The following is a 19,895-nucleotide window of genomic DNA, read 5'->3' as shown; positions in this document are numbered from 1 at the left end:
GAAGGATAATTATATGAGTGTTTTATGCTGCAGTTGCTCAAACTCGTCTCTATTCATATGCAAATATCAAACTTTGATTCAAGCCAAGAGTAAACTCAGTATTCTTCCAAGCAGTGATGGAAAACTACTGTCCTTAAAGGATAACTCCACCAATTTTACACATTCATATCTTGAATCTACTGCATATGTGGAAAAATATGCCTTTTGTGTAGTCGTATACATGGCCTCCAGTGACCTCAGTCAGAGCATTGTGGGTAATTTAGGCGCCAAGCTTTAAAAGGAGAAGGAAAACAGGTGATATCTCTGAAGCTGCCATATCGATTTTGGTCATTTGTTTTTAAACTGTTCATAATGGGTCCAGCAGTGTTATGACTGAGCTTGTAGACTGGTAGACTGCCTTTTAGCTTCTGCCTGCTGCCTACATTACCCACAATGTTATCTAGCCACTGAGTGACGTCACTGGAGGATAATTATCAGATTAAATGCAGCCTCCTCTGGAGCAAAAAAGGCTTTTCACATATCCTTTGTGTCCTTAAGTACAAGTTTGAAAAACTTGAAAAACTTTTATTTCCTAGTATCCTACCACTGTATGCTTTGTCATATCAAAACATATACCATATAAAACAGGCCTTGACCAATTTTAACATTAAAGTACCAGTTGAGTGCAGAACTTTTACTTGTTAATGAGTATTTCTGTATCAACACATCATCATACCTAAACAACTACATTTGTCGACTGTCAGCATCTCCCAGAACAACATATGTCAGCGTTACCATAACAATGTGAATGTCGCAGCGTTTTAAGCAACACACGTACCGGACCTTCATCATACAGTCGCGGTTTGGTTAGGTTTAGGCACTGAAACTGCTTTCAATATGTTACCTATGTGACTTATGTTACAAACGCACCTCTGTTACCAGGGTTACTTACCTGAGTGATGTTGTGTTATGTGAGAACATTACTTCACAACCTTAGTGAGTTAAAAGAACTCACCGTTGACTTCACACTGAAGAACAAACAGCTGTCTCCCTAATGAAATTTCTTTGTTTCTTTAACCCGACACCGACTTTATACTCTTTTTATGCTGAGCTCCTCCTTTGCAGCTGTAATAACTACCACAGCCACTAGAGGTCACCGCCTAAAAACAAACATTTCGTTTTGAACCAGTCAACACTATATGCTTATTTTTCTGATGAGGACAGGCTGTTCTGTGCTACTTGTACCAAAGTAAATTATCTGAAGACTTCCTCCAACACTATTTTAGTATTTCACGTGAAGAACTCCCTGATCCCTCTGAGCTTCCTCTTCTCAGTGTGGGACAGAGTCTTGTGAAACCAGTGTGTCTACACTTGTGACAGCACGCGCGTTTCAGCTGATGACCAAAAACCTGATATATTCCTGCACCTCTGTGAAGTGAAGTCTTAGTCAGGGTTGTTTTGGAACCACACATCCTCAACACTTGGCCACTGTTCCCCGGTCCCTAGCGATGATTGGCTGACAACCCAGTGGGTGGATCAGGAGAAAAACAAACATTGCCCCAGGCCTTGCCACTCTGTACCTGTATCGGCTGACTGCCTACTAACAGTTCACTTCAGGCTCGGGTCAGATACCCTGTCTCAACCTTTTTTTGGATCCGTTCACCTGGCCTCTTCTTTTCTCAGCCATGAGGACCACTATGGTCGCCGTTGTCATGGTGATGTGCGCGATGATGGCACACGCAGACGTGAAGCCACAGAGAGATTTCAACCTGCAGAGGGTAAGAGAGACACACACAACACTTTTTATGATTCATATTTGATCTGTTGAGTCGAGGAGGCTCTGCTCTCATTATTTGTTGTCTGTGTGTGTGGGTGTGTGTGTGTGTGTGCGTGTGTGTGTAGCATAGTCAGAGTTTGAGAACAGTCACTCAGTCAGTGATCCAAAACAAACAATGACGGGTTTAAGTCTCTTCTCAGTACAAATTGTTTTGATTAATGCATTTGTGAATCCCTGTTTTCCTGGTTTCCTCACACACGAGAGGTTGAGAGAGGTCAGTTTGACTTTTCCCATGGTAAATACGTCATGAGAAATGTCTTCAAAAAGGAAGATCTTCCTTTGCTTCCTGTTGCTGATTTGATAGCCAACTGAATTTATCCCCAAAGTGTTTTAAGAATCCCAATGGTGGGTTTCTTCCGGATTTATCGAAAAGGTCAGTTACTTGCTAATCTGGTGTGGGTCAGTGTAAAATATTTGCCGGAAACTACTTTCTATTATTTCCTCTTTCTTTCCTTTACGCCCTCCATTTCTGTTGTTTATCTACAAGGCCTAGATCAGCTCAAAGAAAACACAGCAGCAGGTAAAACCAGGTTATTGCTCTCATGAGGCGGCGTGCCGACACATGTCATGTCAGGTTCTTTAAGCATAATTCAACATTCACACTCCCTCCATCGAGTCAGTGATTTAAAGGGTCTGTGTGCGGACTTGAGGAAATACTGTGTTTAGCGACATGGTAAATCTTTCTTGGTTCCCCATTTGGTCCCGTCATGCTAAAAATGTAGACACTAAAATACATAAATGCATAAAAGAACAGCCCAAAAATGTCACACGTTCCAGAAAATTCTATTTTCAAATGCCTATGTGAACAAGTTTGCCTGCAAAGCCCCAGTCACTGTATAAAAAGCTGTAGCGGAATCTGTGGATCTTTTCTCATTAACTTAACATTAAATTTGTTTAAGTTTTATTTATTTGGAATGAACTAAACTTAAAATTCCTAGTTTTTTTCCCCCTTTCAGTCCTTCTGACTTAAAATGATTCAAAGGATGAATTTACTGTACAGAGTTAAATAACAGCTTTAAAAGAAACTTCATTATTATATTAGCATTCTTTCGAGCATGTGTTGGCTGAGAGTTGAAACTCTCCTGAGACCCTTTTTTTTCATAGTTTGAATAAAACATGTGATGCAAACTTGCTGTGTGTCTTTAATAGACTTAATTTTGAGGTAAGTCGTGGACATTTGGTTTTACAGTAATGAAAACATTGCAAACCATGAGCATTGCTAACTGGCCGTGGTTACACCTGTTATTTACAGTTACGACAATGATGTGGCGAGATTAAGTAAACTCTCACCTGTGTAAAATTAGAACAAATCAGCATCTCAGCCTACCGGGTGACATTTTACTTCATTACGTTAACATGGGCGTATTTTAGTTTAAGTCAACCTCTAAAACACCTTCCTGCTTCCTAGCAAACCAAATCCACAGCTTAAAATAATCAGCCCCCACACCACGCAATATTTACTTATGTTTGAGTGAAATACAGCATGTCTAGCCATTTACCTCTCTATATATATATGTGTGTGTGACTATATATATATATGTGTGTGTGTGTGTGTGTATGTGACCTATTTTTAAAGATCTGTTTCATCAGAAGAAACCACGACTAAGGCAGGAAAGTCAGGGAGTATTGACAAACATACACATTGTTGGTTAAGCTGTTTTCTTGGTATGTGTTAACAGTGAAAAAATATAAAACATTTCTGGGCTTTTACAAACCTGTGAAGTTTATAGCATCAGACATTTTGACTGGTCAGACTTAATCTGCACCTGAATGGTAATAAGTCATCAAATAAACCCTCAGAAACTCAAGATCATTAATATGTCATCTTAATTGTGTCTAAATATGTTTGTTCATGAATGTCTGAGTAAGAGTGAGTTGTGTTTTTTTCTCAATATAGAGGGAACGTGTCCGTATGTTATTCAGTGTTGCTGTGTTCAGTTTGCAGGGAGATGGTACAGAGTGGGCCTGGCCTATGACTCCCCAAACTTTGTCCCCTACAGAGACAAAGTAAAGGTCTCCATGGGCGTCATCACAGTGCTGCCGAGCGGCAACGTCAACCTCACAATGTGGGACGCCACGTGAGTACACGTCTGAGTCATAAGATGGTCACTAAAAATAAGATAAGATAAGATAAGATAAGATGGAGGCTGATATACAGTGGCGATTCTAGAGCCAATGGGGGCCCAGGGCACAAATTCCCAGGGGCCACTCGATACAGCATTCATCATCATTATGTTTAAAATCATGTGACACTGACAAGCAATGTATGAAATCCAAACCTTTTTTTGTTATTTTCCAATGTTCATTTGAATATTCAAATCTAAATAACTTTATAAACCAGAACAATCAAAACAACCAGTGCCTATCGGGGGCACCTTTCCTCTTATTTCTTTGGTGGGGGGTCCCAAGTGTTTGTCAGGTTTGCCTCTCCTGTTGCATCTGCTGATATATGGTCTTGTTCATATAGCAGTACTATGATAAACTGTAGTATAGTAATATAACAGATTTAAACAAGAATTACGCAGTCTAAGTACAGTTATTGTGTCATAATGTGTATATAATATAATATAGTGTATGTATAAATGTAATATAACAATGATAGTTTTGAAAATACATAAGACATGTTGTGTCTCCTCTGTGTCGTTCAGACCTGTCGGCTGTCTCAGCAAGGTGTACCAGTATGAGAAGACCAACGTGGCCGGACAGTTCACCTACTTCAGCACACGTAAGTCTCTGCTCACCTCTGATCTGACTCATCAGAGGGGGAAATGATGTTCAGTAAAGGGCTCTACTATTTCAATGACAATGTAAATATTTGACTGGCACACACACTGAGCAGCAGCAGTAGCGCAGGATTAAATTCCAAAGCGACATAGCGAGCAAACAACCTCGGCGAGCACCGGATGGAAGCCACAGTGCCCACACAGGACATGTGACAAATGTTTCACTCGGGACACTCAACTCGTGTGGTTCTGCTCATGTGATGCCGTGGGTCGAATGTGGGCAAGCTTGAAACAGTCTGCCCCCTAGGCTTATAAACCACCCGAGACACAAAACAATAAACATGAGTTAAAAATACAGAGGTGCTTGTAGGCAGAAGGTTTGAGATTAACATCTACAATAACCATGTGAGAAAATATCACGGTTTTACAGTACTACACAATTATAATTATGATAAGTTATTACATACAAATGTTACATTACAGTAGCCCATTCTAGAAAAATAAATATAAAGATACTGAATGAAATATAAATGTAGAGCACCATAATAAATAACAGTAAATACAATCAAATAAATATACCAGTAAAAAAAAATATGTGCCAACCATATATGTAGAACCATATCTATATATATTTACATTTATAAAGAGAATTGCAACTAGAAATAGAGGTGTACGATATGTGCCTAGTGCCACACCATAACCACAGCTTAGATAATACTGAATAATACTGCTGCATGTAATTGTTAACAGTAGTAACAATCTAAATAGATGCTCCATTAATGATAAAACAGCTGTTTGATAGAGAACTATTGTGAAAAATATTGTGTCCTGACAAATATAAACTTGAAATATGATTTGATAACCCTAACGAAGTAGAGTCCAATACTGTACATACGCAAATGTACACAATTTTCAATCCACTGCATATCTTGAAAAATGTATACCACTGCAGCCCCAGGCTCTGAGAGGTAAACAGGTGTTTTGTTAGTGTTATGCACTTATGTATATGTATTTGTTCTGTTGATGCTTGCTTTGTCTTAATGTCTTAATTTTAAACTTCTGTTGCACATCTGATTTACTTTGGAATAAAAATTGTGTAACAAATAACACTTATAGATGTTAAATATTTATTTATTAACATTGCAGACAGCTATGTAGTATATACAATTCATACATATTTTATATTTAATCAGAAGACATCTTACATTATTTCCATACTACATATATTTATGTAATTTTATTTTTATTTTTTTTACATTTTTTATTTTGCAGTGTGTCCACTGCATCATATAACAAATATTTATTGCATATTGTTTGAGACATTTTGATTCTATTCCATGTTACTATGGGTGCCTTCGGTATGCTGCACCCAGATTTATTCATCTCATGTAAACCCTCTTAGTTATAGATATCTTTTATTTCCAGTGACCTTTTATCTTAAATCACAAAAGTTAACGTTCTTTTAGTTTGCAGAGTTGATTAATTGCTCTAGAGGAGTAACTACCATGTCAGTCACATTGATTTCCATTCATTGGACCATTTCTCTGGTCTTTGTCCCTCACTTTCTGTTCGTGTTTCCTGTCAGGCCATAACATGGTGAAGGACATCACAGTGGTCGACACAAACTACACTGATTACGCTTTGGTTCTCAAACACAAGGTTTTTAACAGAGAGTACACACAGGTGGCACTTTACGGTGAGACGCAAATTCACATATACTACAATTTTTACATTACATCTAAACATATGAGTTAATATGTGTCTGTGTGTGTCTGTACGTGTCTCTTGTTTGCAGGTCGCTCTCAAAGCCTCAGAAACAATGTTATCCAGAAGTTTAAAGCCTTCGCCTTGTCCCAGGGTTTCTCCAAAGAGTCTATTCTAACTCCACCCCCTGCAGGTAAAGTAGGGCGAACACACACACAGTGTATATACACACAGTTGATGCTGACAGCTAAGTGACCCTGATGTTTCCTATCTCTTGTCTCTATGTTTTTTGGTGAACAGAAAATTGCCCTCCATCAGGATCTGGACGTTAGGTGAGTCTTTTGTTGTTGTTGTTGTTGTTGTTGTTGTTTTGTTCCTGTGGAATTAGTCATACATGCAGGTGTATGAGTGATCTTCAGTGTAAATTAGTGTATGTTTCTCCATGTAGGTTCCCTGACGAGCCTGAGATGAGGCTGGCAGCGTACTCTTAAAAAGCTCTTTCTCTGCTTCGCACTTCCTTTGAAGAACTACAAAGCGGAACTCTCTTCAGCAAATATCATCGTTGTGGCTACAAAAGATGATAAATAGTCAAGACTGCTGTTGAAATGTGCTCATCATCCTCTTTCATGTAGAACGTTCCATTTAGTCCTGCTGTGTTGTCATAGTTAAATGAACAATATGCACCTGAAGCTTATTTAAACCTTTTCTCTTTCTTCCCTTGATCACCAAACACCAAAGAAAATGTTTTAAAGAAAAAAGCTTTTTGTTGTGGTGGCTGTTTTTTGTCTCTCAATAAATTGTTGAAAAAAAATTTTTTTGAATTAAGTTCTAAATGTTTTTTCCAACCTCCTGAACATAATCAATAGGGTTGTTTAACTGTGATGAAGTACTTAAATTAAAATATTAACTCTCATGACTGAGTGTGTGTGCTGGGACTTCCATCTGTTGAGAACACCAAGTGGAGTGCAGTTCACATATGAACACAAGGGGGCAGATGCGACACATCCCAATATGTTTATGCTGTGAAGCAGACTTCATATCTCTCTGATGTCATACCTAGTGCTAGCTATGTTACTAGAATTATACACCCTATAATGCACGGATGATGTGCAGGATACTGTAAGAAACCGGGTTAAAGCCACTACCAGTAGAATTGGGAAAATGTTGTCTGTGGCGCCCCCTGTGGTAGTTTAAAAAACGACAGTGTTGCAGACAGCAATCAAGTCTTTCCTCTACTAATGATCAGCTGTTAAAGGCACAGTGTGTAGGATTTTTAGTAGTCGCCATAGGTTCTCCTACACACAGGGTGTAGTTTGACTTGCCAGATGTAGACTGTTGGATGCCATTGGGCACCTATTCCCCCTTCCTTCCACTGTCTGCATCCAGCTTTTCCAAAATCCCCATCGCTAAGAAACAACTACAACAACTTCCAAGCTGGCAAGGCAAGTTACTCTGAAATAACCTGTTTGCTCATATCACACACATAAACAAGCTCGCAGCTGATCTGTTTTCTTCTGCAGGGATTTAGCCATTTAAATGCCAGGACTCAGCTTCCCATATGTAAAACTTTCCTACAACACAAGCTTACAGGGGCCGTCGCTGCGACCCGAGGTTAGCATCGCCCAAGACCACAGTGATTGGTTTAAAGACAGGCAAACGAGCCAGGGTGTTTTTTTTTTGTTTTTTTTCTGTCTTTACCAGATTGAGAATTGGTGCAGCCTGACCTTTGTGAGACCACACTTGGAGGGTAAAATCACAACCTATTGATTAAGCCTGATTCAAGTTACTGGAACAACTGTTAGACACTTCTTTAAGTTCCTCTTTATGTGGCTGTCATTATGCGACAGATCCCGCAGCAGTTACAGACCTTCCTCACATGTGTTTCCAGCCTACAAAACAGTTCACTTGCAACTAAATACTTTATCGTCCAGCTTCTTTGTAATGGAAGTCAATGGTATTGTTTTATCATGCCCTGATAAAGACTTTTTGGAAACACTTTGGTGTATCTATGATTCATTAAATGATTTGAACAATTATGGTCAGAGTGCCTCGGATTCCTTGGGAGTGACTTCCATTATAAATCAGTTGGACATTAAGTGTCCTTAAAGAGAACCTGATTCTTTCCCTTCTCTGTTACTTCATTATTATTCCTGTCCCTGCGCAACACTCCCCATATTTTTTCTTTCTAACAAGTATCGATTGGTTGTTTGTATAAGCTTCAGATTCTGAAGTCCAGTTCTGATTGTTGATTATATGGAACAACAAACACACGGTCACATGAGAACATGCTAGTGCACGCACACGAAGGCCAAGACAAGCAAAGACAGATAAAGAGACAACGTAAACGTATTAGCGATTTGCAGTGTTGTTGGGGGGAAATTTACAAAACCAGTTTGACTCTGAGAGGCTGACAGGATGCAGAGGGCAGGCAGTGTGGTGTCTCTTCTGGTCTTAGGGTTGGCCTGCACGTTGCAAGCGTCCCCTGTTCTCCACAAGCCCCTTAACCTCACACAGGAGAACTTTGATCTGGGCAGGGTGAGTGGCTGAAATACAGTTTTTTTAATTTTTTTTTATTAAATTATGATGATATTACTTCACCTTAGTAAAAGTGCACTCTTACGAAAGAGCAACTAACTACCACTGCAGTAACTAACTAACATGCCACTATTTTCTTGAATGGCCTGTTAATATAGAATAGAATAGAATAGAATAGAATAGATGTTTATTGTCATTGTTTAAAAAAAACAAAAAACACAGATAGCAGCTCTTTGTTTGAAAAATAAATATAAAATATGAACAAATATGAAAAGTAAATAAAATTGTAAAAATATACACAATAATAGTAAAATATATACAAGTTAAATAGAAGATATTGTTTTTAATCAGTCAAATTATTTGTCTTTACCAGTCAAAATGATAAAGTTTTCTTTATTTAAAAAATACAACAGTACACTGTCCAAATTCAAGGTTGTCTTTTCAACTGAGCTAAGACTAATTTAAAGCCATCATTGTGTAAACATGAAGCACAATCCATTCAAACTCAACATGAACGAAACAAAACTCAGCAGAACAGTCCTGGTGTGTCGTTCCACAAACACTTTGTGTTTGTCATAAATCCTAAATCCTCAAGTAAGATTTGAAAATATTGTGGCTCTATCAAACATTTTCGTAGACTCGTTCACTCCTATTTCGCCTCAACACTCCACTGTCCTTCTGTTGTGTCTCCCTGGAGTCATAGTGCTGGTCAGAGCCACTGTAAATCACCTCCTTACATCAAACTAGCATCTGTTGGTGTTCTGTCCCAGTCTGGTGTCCACTCCTGTTTCCTGACACTTAGCTCCACAGCTAACCAACGTACTTGCTAATGGCAGCTGGTCGCTAGAACCAAAGATAGCTTCAGCAAAGAGTATACTTAGCAGCAGTTAGCGACTATGCTGCCCCCGTTTTGTCTCTACCTTCAAATTCTGGCAATTTCTCACAATTTGCACCTTTAATAAATAATCTAGCTGGGGATGGAAATTATCACTAATTGTATGTTAAAATATACATTTAGTGATAATTTCCATCCCCAGCTAGATTAGTTGAGTGTTTAATAAAGGTGCAAATTGTAAGAAATTGCCAGAATTTGAAGGTAGATTTGAAGGTGTCTTTTGAAAAGATAAATTGGACTGTATTGGAAAGTTATATTTCCTGTCTCTTGCTGTGTCTTTTGCAGTTCATGGGGAAGTGGTATGAGGTGGCAGTGGTTTCTTCTTGTCCTCACTACATGCGCCGAAAGAGTGCGGACCCTGTCATTGTTGCACTGGACCTGCAACATGTCGCCTCTGAGGGAAACTTCACAATGAATGCCACCAGTTTCAGGTCAGACTTGGATGCATCCAAGTAGACATATGGTTTCAAGTATTCAGTGTAACCTGTGCTTCCATGTTTGTGTGCCCGCACGTAGGAATGGCACGTGTAAGAAGACGTCCACAGATTATGGTTTGACCAGCACTCCAGGACGATTCTTCCACCATGTTGCAAGTTCGTCTCTCCCAGCTTTCCCTCCATTCTCCATCCCTTTTGTCTGATTGTATGTTCTGTCAGTTTCAAACCACAATAGCACGTCTTTGTGATGGTAAATTAAATCGTAGCAAGCTGATTCTGCCATTAATCTATTGCTATAATGTGTTTTACAAATCCTCCATGCAATGCATTGTGAAAGTTTCCTTCCTGCAGGGTTTGGAGCAGATGTTGATTCCTTCGTGGTTCATACCAACTACGACGAGTATGCAATGATGCTCCTGCAGGGTACAGAGAAACCATCAGGAATTGAAACCATTACAGTCAAGCTTTATAGTGAGTTTGCAGTTTTTCTACACTGTTTTTTTTTTTTTTTTCATACAATAAATGGATCAGTCTGTTTACAAGTCTCTCTTCCTCAGGTCGAACTATGAATGTGACAGCTGCCGTGCTGGATGACTATAAAATACTCATCAGAGAACACGGAATGACCGGCGACGCTGTCATCATGAATCAGAACAAAGGTACAAACTCATACATTCAAGACGAACACAGGTGTAACGAATCAAACAGTTGGTCAATTTGGCATGTTAACAAATGTTTGTTTGCTGTTACAGGATCATGTGGAATAACTGAAGAGGAGGATTAACACACAGTCACCACATTATCATGTTGTCACACCATTAATGCAGCACTGAGTGTGAAAAACATGTTCCTCAATAGATAAAAAAAAAAAAAACACTGTTATGTTTTGTTGGGTGACTGTTTGTGGTATTTGAAAGACTTTGCATTTCAAAATGAATGTGTAATGTCAGGGATTTGCAAATAAAGTCATTCAGTGTTCATCTGGGTGTGTTTGACCTTTTCACTGAACCCCATTTTGTATATCTTTTACTAAAAGTGTTGATATACAACTCACCCCCATGCCAATGGAAAGTCTGGGAAACTCTGTTTTGCTGTAAAGCTCCAGAAATGTTTTGTGGACTACGACACTTTCAAAATGTTTGGGTGAACTTGTCCTTTTAATGAATCTATAGTTTTTCATGTTTAGGGCTCTGTTGCTTATCAATTCATGTTCCTCTTATAATAAAATAGATATTGTGTGGCAGTATTTGTATTTTGAATCTTTTGGTTGAAGTTAACATTTAGACTCCAAATAAAATATTAATTCTGTATGTTTTAATAAATCAAGCAGTTGTTTCCTGTGATGTACAGGGTTCTTAAAGAGCTGTACATGAACAACATAATACACGGAATAGGATAAAATCGTGTAGCTGTCAGTCTCTCAGATCATGATCACGTATTGATTTTTTTTTATGTTGCCTAAACTTTGAGGTCCAATGTTTAAGTGGTCAGCTGCCAGGTGAGTCAGAGCACAAAGCCAGAGACAGAGAAGCAGAACTTTGCTCTTTAACATGTTTGTTTTTGACTCGGAGGTGGGAGTGCAAGCAAAACATAGGTCAATGCCCTGTCCCGCTTTGAAGAGCTGAGAGGGGGTGTAAGAAGCTCTTAGATGACGAGGTGGGCCCTTCCTGGGATTCAGTGTCTCGGACTCCAGAGACAAGTAGGCAGACAGGCAGACAAGATGCAGAAAACAGTGATTCTTGTTCCCCTGCTGCTGCTGGGATGGACCTTCACCCTCCAGGGGCTCCCTGTACTCCCAGAACCTCTTTACAACACGCAGGAGAACTTTGATGTGACTCAGGTGAGTGACTGAGTTCTGCAGACTTGCATGTTTCCTCTTTTATGTTTAATATTTGATCACACATTCAGTATTAAAAGATAACAGGCAGAAGGGCAAAAATGCAATTCTGTCCTTTTTCTTACTGTTATTAGATTAATACCCTTTATGTTATATTTAAATAATAGAATGTTTATAAACTGCAGTTGGAGGAAACTTGTATAAGTTATCGACCTAAAAATACATATCTTCAGTTGAAGATAAAACTTTCATTGATTTTCATGCATTACAGTTGGGATGAGCAATTCTGGAGAAAGTAAATTGATTGTTAATCAGAATTAGAATTGCTTTATTGCCAAGTAAGTTTTCCCATACAAGGAATTTGCAAAACAACAAACAATACTAAACGTAATTAAAAAAACATAAAACCATGAAAATATAAATAGATTGTGAATATAAAAATAAATGGAGTTTGACCAGTTTTAAAGTAGGTGAAGACCATCCAGATTTATCCAGTATTGCAAAAGGTTTGACCTAGACTGTGCAAGGTTGCTGTAGATACTGATATTGCAATGTGCAAAATATGAGCATCTGGTGACTAAAACTTCAATGTTAAGTCTTATTCCAGATTTTGAGATAAGACTCTAAACAATAATGGTTAGGACCAATCCACCGAAATCTTGGATTTTCTTTCTCTTTGTTTGTCTGGGTTTTTTTTCGTGTTTCTTTTTTTGATGATACTGTATATTATTTGTTGCAGCATTACTGCTCCCCGCATTTTTATTTCATTATGTAACATCTTTGTTTTATAGCACTTTTTTGTGTGATTTATTTACTCCACTCTCTTTTAATTTTAGATACTATGTGAGTTATGTCAGTAAAATATAAACATGTTTTAAATGCTTTCAATTTCACACAGTTTTTGGGAACCTGGCATGATGTCGCCCTGGCGAGTACGTGTCCCCATATCCAAAGTCACAGGAGCGATGCAGCCATCGGTAAACTGGTGCTGCAGAGGGGCGCCACCGCAGACAAACTCAAGGCGACTCGAACTGTACTTAGGTCTGTATGAAGTGCATACATCTTACTTTTACACAAACATACTCACATAGCTGAAACAAATAGGAGCAGCATATCACCAAAGGCACCACTAACTGCTGCTGACTATAGCAGACGTTGGCTACTAAGTGCAGTTAAAAGTGCAGTTAGCGGGTGAATTCGCCGACTCTGCCAGGAACTCAGAACACCAGGGGATCATTGATGTTTTTACTATTGGCCCTTCACCTCTTTAGGTGCAATGTGGCTAGGGGCAAGCTAGTTAGCATGCTAACTTTGATAGATACCTCTGTAAAACAATACAGAGACACCTTTGAAATAATGTCGAAACTGTTTATTTTTTCATTATGTTGATGGTTTTACTTAATCTTGGAGTGTTTGACACTAAAATTCTTACATGTTGCATCTTTAACTATATTTCAGTTTTAACACATTGTCTTAATTTACCTGGAACCTGAGTATTTCTTGCTACTTCGGCTGAACTCAAACATCAGAGTACTTCTTCTGCGTTACATTTGACCCCAGATACAAACTGCCTCACTTGTTTTGTTCCACCTCTAAGTGATTAATTTGTGTATGTGCAGACATGGAACATGTAAGGAGATGTCTGGGGACTATGAGTTGACCTCCACACCGGGGCGATTTCATTACCACATTGCAAGTACGTCTCTCTCTCTCTCTCTCTCCCTCTCTCTCTCTCTCTCTCTCTCATTCCAGTTCATGTTCCCCCAAGTTTGGCAAGTTTTTTACAAGAATTGTATCTCTACGTGTCCTCTCAACAGGGTGGAGGGCAGACGTGGACGCCTACGTGGTTCACACAAACTACAATGAATACGCAATTGTAATCATGAGCAAACAGAAGTCATCAGGGGATAAGAGCACCTCACTTAAGCTTTACAGTGAGTGGACACCCTCTTTAGATGCACTGGAACATTTCATTATTCATTTATTTGTTGTGGGGGTTTTTTATTTTTAAGTACCATTTCTTTATAAAAAATAAATAAATAAACATATATGTTTTTTGTTTTGTCAGTGGCATGCATGATCCTTAACATCACATATATTAGATTTCATTCATTTCACCCCTCACTGACAATCTTATTGGATGTTAATTAATTATTTAGCCTTATTAACCATTTAAATAGGGTAGAATATTTTTTGTGAAGCGACTCTGAGTTGAATCTGAACACATCCTTGTCCCTCGCACCACATGTAAGGTTTCATTTGCATCTGCTTCCTTTAGTTGACTCTGTCTTTCTTCAGGTCGAACCACGTCTGTCAGAGCCACAGTGCTGGAGGACTTCAAAACACTGGTCAGAGAACAGGGAATGAGCGACGACACCATTGTGATTAAGCAGGACAAAGGTACAACGTGGAAACAAAAGCACAATCAAAAATATAATAAGACAACCGAAGACATCAAAAGAGAACACATTTTTGGCTGTAAAGTGCATGGCTGTGATAAGACGACGTGTTTTCTTTTGTTTTTTTTGCAGGTGACTGTGTTCCCGGGGAGCAGGTGGCTGAGCCGACAACTGAGCCTGAGCCTCGGGTATTCAAACTACACTTTTTATATAACCTGAATTATCTAGAATAACAGCTTCAGAATCATGTTGATGGCACATTGTCTTGTAATAGGGTGAATGGTGTCTCTGTATAACACCCACATTCTGTCTGACAAATTGTTACAAACCCAGGATTTGTATTTACGACAGTGATGTTGCACTCAGAAAGAGCTGGGTGCGCCAAATCACATAAACAGGCCAATTTCTACATAACGTTGCTTTGATTCTTATGAAAGCTTTTTTTGATGGTTTTGTTCCAGCGCAATACAAGTTTGAAACAGACTAAGGGCAGATTTAAGGTGAATATTCTGGGTTCAAGTGGCTTTTTATATATCTAACTGAGTCTGTTTGTGTCTGTGACACAGAGGGTAAGGAGGAATGCAGTGCCCAGTCTGGTTCCTGAAGAGATGGGTTCTGGTCTGGAAGACAGTTTCTTGAACATAACCGGTAAGTGATTAGCTTACTAAACTGAATGACAGCATACCTTTATATTCTGAGATATTAATATGCAGGATAACATAAGGAACGGAGATAAGAGATGGTGATTCTGATGTGGCAGCTAATGGCTATCTATCCGTCCTTCCTTTGGCTGTCTCTCATCTTCTCTCACCCACAAAGAGGCCTGTGGAGCAGCGCCAGACACTGGACCATGTTTTGGGCTACACCAGCGCTACTTCTACAATTCCTCCTCCATGAGCTGCGAGCTCTTCAAGTACGGAGGCTGTTTGGGCAACCAGAATAACTTTTTGGATGAGAGATCCTGTCTGCAGAGTTGTCGCACCGAGGGTGAGGAGTAAAATATGAATTATAAATATCTTATATATAAATTCATGGGATTATATTACATAGTTTTCACAATATCAAATACCGAACAGCTGTTATGTTATGGGGTCGTCAGGCTTTTGTTTTGAAAAGAAAAAATCCACACTGAGTAGTGGAGTGCCTCACCTGACTTTTTAAAGGCTTTTGGCAGAATGGTCTGAGGTCTGAAGGTGTCTACTGAGCCTGACCAAGGGTCTGGGTTTAATTAAGAATTAAGTAATGTTGCCTATTATGAAGCTAAGATGTGAGAATTTGAATAATAAACAAAGGAGAGACGTCTAAATCAGGGTTCGATCGGCCCGCCAGATGTTTTGAGTGAAAACTGTGTTCTCCAAAATTATACATTTGCTTATACTGTTTCATTTTTTTTTTTTTAAGATTTAGAATGCTCTTTAGATGTGAAGGAGCCCTAATCAGTCAATTAAGGGAACTTTGGATCCTAGTACCATTTTGCATCTTATCAGGTATTTGTATCGGAGCCAATTTGAGCAAGGTAAAAAAAAAAAAAAGGATGAAAAGTAAGCTTGAGGCAAAAAAATATTTCGTAAAAGTTGAATATTCCCATGATACATCTTAATTTTGAGATATGTAATCATAATTATGAGGTTATAAAAAGTCAAAATTGAGATACAGTAATTTATCAGATAAAAAGTAAAAATTCTGAGATTAAAAGTAAGCATTTATTTCAAAACTTTTACATTTTCATTAATTGGTTTTCCTTAACTGGTGGAAATGGGCTTCCACATGCTTGCCTTTGGCCCGTGGCCCAGCATTAAGTTTCATCTTTGGCCCTCCGAGGTAAAAACTTGGGGGCGCCACTGCTCTTAATAGATGAAAAACACTCCTTTGATCTGACTCCACAGCTGTGTGCCGTCTGCCCATGGTGCCCCAACCATGCACAGGAGAGCCACCCATCTGGGCCTTTGATTCCACCGTGGGTCTGTGTGTGGCCTACAAAAAGGGCATCTGCCAGGCCAACGGCAACAAGTTCTACAGGAAGGCCGAGTGTGAGGAGTACTGTGGACTGCAAAAAGATGGTGAGATGATAAAGAAGATACAAAGAAATGCAAAAATGCCGAACTGAGACATGTAGATCACCGAGAGCATTCTGGCATAACTGCCTGCTGAAACTCCTCTGTCTTCTTGCAAATGCAACACCAAGCAACAAGCCAAATCTCCACCCACATATTCAACAAGTATTTACTGTTTTTTTGCTCTTTTGCTGACGCAGCGCTCCTGGAGGCAGATCAGTGAGTGAGATGAGGAAACATCCCGGCTCGTCTGAACTCTCCATAAAGAGGCGTAACGTGGACCAGCGTCACATTACAGCACAGTAAAGAAACAGGATTTGGTTGAAACACTAATGATCCAATAAAACAAGTCATTCCCCCGTTTCTCCTTTGTGTCTTTTGTGTTGCTGTTATCTAGTATGAATTTTGTTTATAGTTTAAAGGATTCCCATGATGCAATGGAGTGATGTAAGGGGGACGTATTTTATAGGCTGACCCAGAAGTTAGCAATCGCCTTTGTACCCTCATCAAACAGCCGACCGTATTTCAGAATTGGGTTTTGGATTGTCGCTGAAAAAAAGCTCTTTAGCAAACACGAGTTAAAGATACTTTTGCAGCTTTTGTGATTTTCAAAGTGTAAATTGAATAGATAGAAGTCAAAACCTAATGTCTACAACAGACAATTACTATCCAGGTCTTCTATCCATCGATCAATCCACATGTTGTTTAGTTAGAGTTAGAAAAGTTTCCAACTGGAGTCGGCCTGTAAAGACACAATTGTGGGTAGATGAGTCATGATGACATTTAATGTCCCTGAGAACTTCTGTAGTCTCATTCAGTCACTTGGCGACAGCAGTTTTTAAGACACGTAAGCGCTTCACAATTAAGTTGTGGGACATTTAATGATGTATTTTATGTTGTAGAACAAAATGTGTAAATAACTTCAGCCCTGTGGTAACCACAGACCTCATTTCAGGCATTTAACTGAAAACCAATTCAATAAAGCCATCAACGCTGAGACAAGGGAACCAGAAGCTTTTTTTAGGACTCTACTCTACTATATCGCTTCCTAGACGGGCAATTGCAAAGATGGTCATGGTCCCCTCGCTCAGTACAGGATAGAGTACAGCCTTCATTTTGGTCTCAACTGCGTCTTGTAAAATTTTGGTGACTTCATCTTGTCCCAGATAGCAAAACTGTACCACGCACCCACATCCGCCCCACACACCGCAAGAAAAGACTGAACTTAGGTGGTCCGACCCTGTTTGCCTGATCAGAACCAGAAGCAGGCCATTGCGTGGTCAGATGTCAGCGGCAGATATTTCCTTTATTTGGTGTAATAATTCTTGAAGGGCATTCTGAATCATTCCCCCAAACTAAATGTGTAATGTAGAGGGTTAACCGCTGCCACTCATGAGACTCAGGTTTTTCTACCATAGGGTTAGAAGAAGAGAAAGAAATGTACAACAGAAGAACTAAAGATTTTGAAATAATTATAATTATATTTTACACACACAGCAGTGGGCTGTGTTGGACCACATGCAGTGAAGGAATAGAGGCAATCTCATTAAAACACATGGCCTCTGTTTGTCATTGACTCGACATAACCAGGAGGAGGCGATATTGCTTTATTTATTGATGATCTTAACTCAGACACATGCACACACACTGACACATTTAAATAAAGAGTACACAGACAGCACCTCCTTATTTTAGTTTCATCGTCCAGCTCTCACCTTGCTGTTTATGTTTTCTGTCTTTACAGCAAATGAGTCATTCAGTGCTGCAAGATCACCACATACACTCATTATTACTCTCTCTCTCTCTCTCTCTCGTGAAGGAGCCAGGCTTCCTGCTCTTAGTTCCCAGAGTTCCCGGCTGCTGGCAGTAGAATGCTGGGAATATCCGGAGAGGAAGGGGAAGTGACATCACAGTGGTGACCTTCCGTACCAGGCCACATTACCTGGTGCTGGCTGGAGGAGAGCGACCAAACACATACACACACACACACACACACACACACACACACACACACACACACACACACACACACACACACACACACACACAAACACATTCAAATAGCCGGAGCACACTCACTAAGAAGCCTATGTGACACACGTCAGTTTGCTTTTCAGGAGAAGAGAAAGAGAGAGAGGGGAAAAACTGAGACCAAGTTCTCATGAAAAGAGAGAGGAAGCGATAACTTTGAATGGTCATGCAGAAAACTTTCCAATGCCTTGCAAAGAAAAGGCAGCGCTGACCACATATTTGACAGGAAACTTCCCAAAAACGTACATAATGCAAGTGGGCCTCAGGTACCGTACTTAAAGAAGCAAGGACAACTTTCACAATTGTGTTTCCAATTCGTATTATCGTTGGCATTGCTGGTTCCAACGTGACTGTTAAGTTGTTATTTAACCTGCCTTTTCCCAGGAGATTTCGTGCACAGCGGCAGACAAAACTGTACAGTGAAGGCGAAGAGTATCGGGAACAAATCTAAACATAGATGGTTTAATTATTCCGTAGCCGTTACATTGTGCAGTCAACATTTACTTCATGGCAATACGCCACACTAAAAATCTGTAATCTGGAGTTCTGAGGCACATTATTGTGCTTTTACACTTTACAGGAAAATATCATACTTTTCACTCCACTACATTTGGACAGCTATGTTTAACAAAATACTCTTCATATTCATATTTCACATAGAAACCATCTCACCCCTAAAACTCCACCTCAAAATAACAGCTTCAAAATCATATTGATGGTACAGTGTCTTGTAATAGGATGAATAGTGTCTTACAAACATGTTTACTTCAAGACGTGATGAGTTTTGTTCGTATTTTGCACGTACATTATGTCAGACAAATTGTTACAGAGCTGGAATTTGTTTTTGCGACAGTGGCTTTGCACTTAGAAACTGTGGGGGGCGCCAAAATATACAAAATGCCAATTTCTACATAATGTTGTTTCAAGGGGAACCAGACTAGGTAGGTGACCATAAAGTAGTTAAACAAGTTACAACTTTAAAATGCTGCATACACATTAATGTATCCATGTGAACAATATAATAGTGTCATATATAAAAATCTGTCCTACGGGCCAAAGTTCTGTGTGTAGTTCTGTCAATTTTGAGGGACTTGTACTTGAGTATTATCATTTTCTACTACTTTATTCATCTACACCACTTTGTTTATTTGATTACTTTAGTTACTAGTTACTTTGCAGATTACATGCTGTATCAGGGACAAAGTAGAACATTTTTACATCTACATCTATACTTTACTTTGACTTATACTTTTGATGCTTAAGTACTTTAAGTAACATTAGATACTTAAAGACTTTTATTTGAGTATGACTTTTGGCAAACACTTGTCAGTTTATCACATCACCACTCTACATTAATCTGATAACTTTAGTAACTACTTACTTTCCACATTACATGCTACATCAGAGACAAAATGTACTTTCGATATTTAAGTACATTTAATACCAGACTTTTTTACTCAATTA

The 19,895-nt window shown here is 39.1% G+C and overlaps 3 protein-coding genes across 3 annotated transcripts; all 3 read left to right on the top strand.

Moving 5' to 3' along the window:
- The first annotated feature begins 1,401 nt into the window (after nt 1-1,401).
- ptgdsa (prostaglandin D2 synthase a) lies at nt 1,402-7,054 on the top strand. The gene is made up of 7 exons (XM_030436555.1): nt 1,402-1,757; nt 3,755-3,894; nt 4,465-4,541; nt 6,125-6,235; nt 6,335-6,436; nt 6,544-6,575; nt 6,692-7,054. Exons 1-6 carry the CDS (start codon nt 1,665-1,667, stop codon nt 6,573-6,575), a joined length of 555 nt encoding a protein of 184 aa, XP_030292415.1. The 5' UTR covers nt 1,402-1,664; the 3' UTR covers nt 6,692-7,054.
- A 1,543-nt stretch (nt 7,055-8,597) lies between these two features.
- On the top strand, nt 8,598-11,090 carry LOC115593155 (protein AMBP-like). Its single transcript, XM_030436554.1, has 6 exons — nt 8,598-8,778; nt 9,959-10,104; nt 10,190-10,266; nt 10,462-10,581; nt 10,668-10,769; nt 10,863-11,090. Exons 1-6 carry the CDS (start codon nt 8,659-8,661, stop codon nt 10,892-10,894), a joined length of 597 nt encoding a protein of 198 aa, XP_030292414.1. The 5' UTR covers nt 8,598-8,658; the 3' UTR covers nt 10,895-11,090.
- Nucleotides 11,091-11,735: 645 nt separating this feature from the next.
- Nucleotides 11,736-16,763, top strand: LOC115593154 (protein AMBP-like). The gene is made up of 10 exons (XM_030436553.1): nt 11,736-11,950; nt 12,846-12,988; nt 13,567-13,643; nt 13,765-13,881; nt 14,246-14,347; nt 14,479-14,534; nt 14,913-14,994; nt 15,166-15,333; nt 16,233-16,406; nt 16,601-16,763. Exons 1-10 carry the CDS (start codon nt 11,759-11,761, stop codon nt 16,621-16,623), a joined length of 1,134 nt encoding a protein of 377 aa, XP_030292413.1. The 5' UTR covers nt 11,736-11,758; the 3' UTR covers nt 16,624-16,763.
- Nucleotides 16,764-19,895: the final 3,132 nt, after the last annotated feature.

This window comes from Sparus aurata, chromosome 12, assembly GCF_900880675.1.
Source record: "Sparus aurata chromosome 12, fSpaAur1.1, whole genome shotgun sequence".
Lineage (NCBI taxonomy): Eukaryota > Metazoa > Chordata > Actinopteri > Spariformes > Sparidae > Sparus > Sparus aurata.
This window is presented reverse-complemented; position numbering and strand designations above follow the sequence as displayed.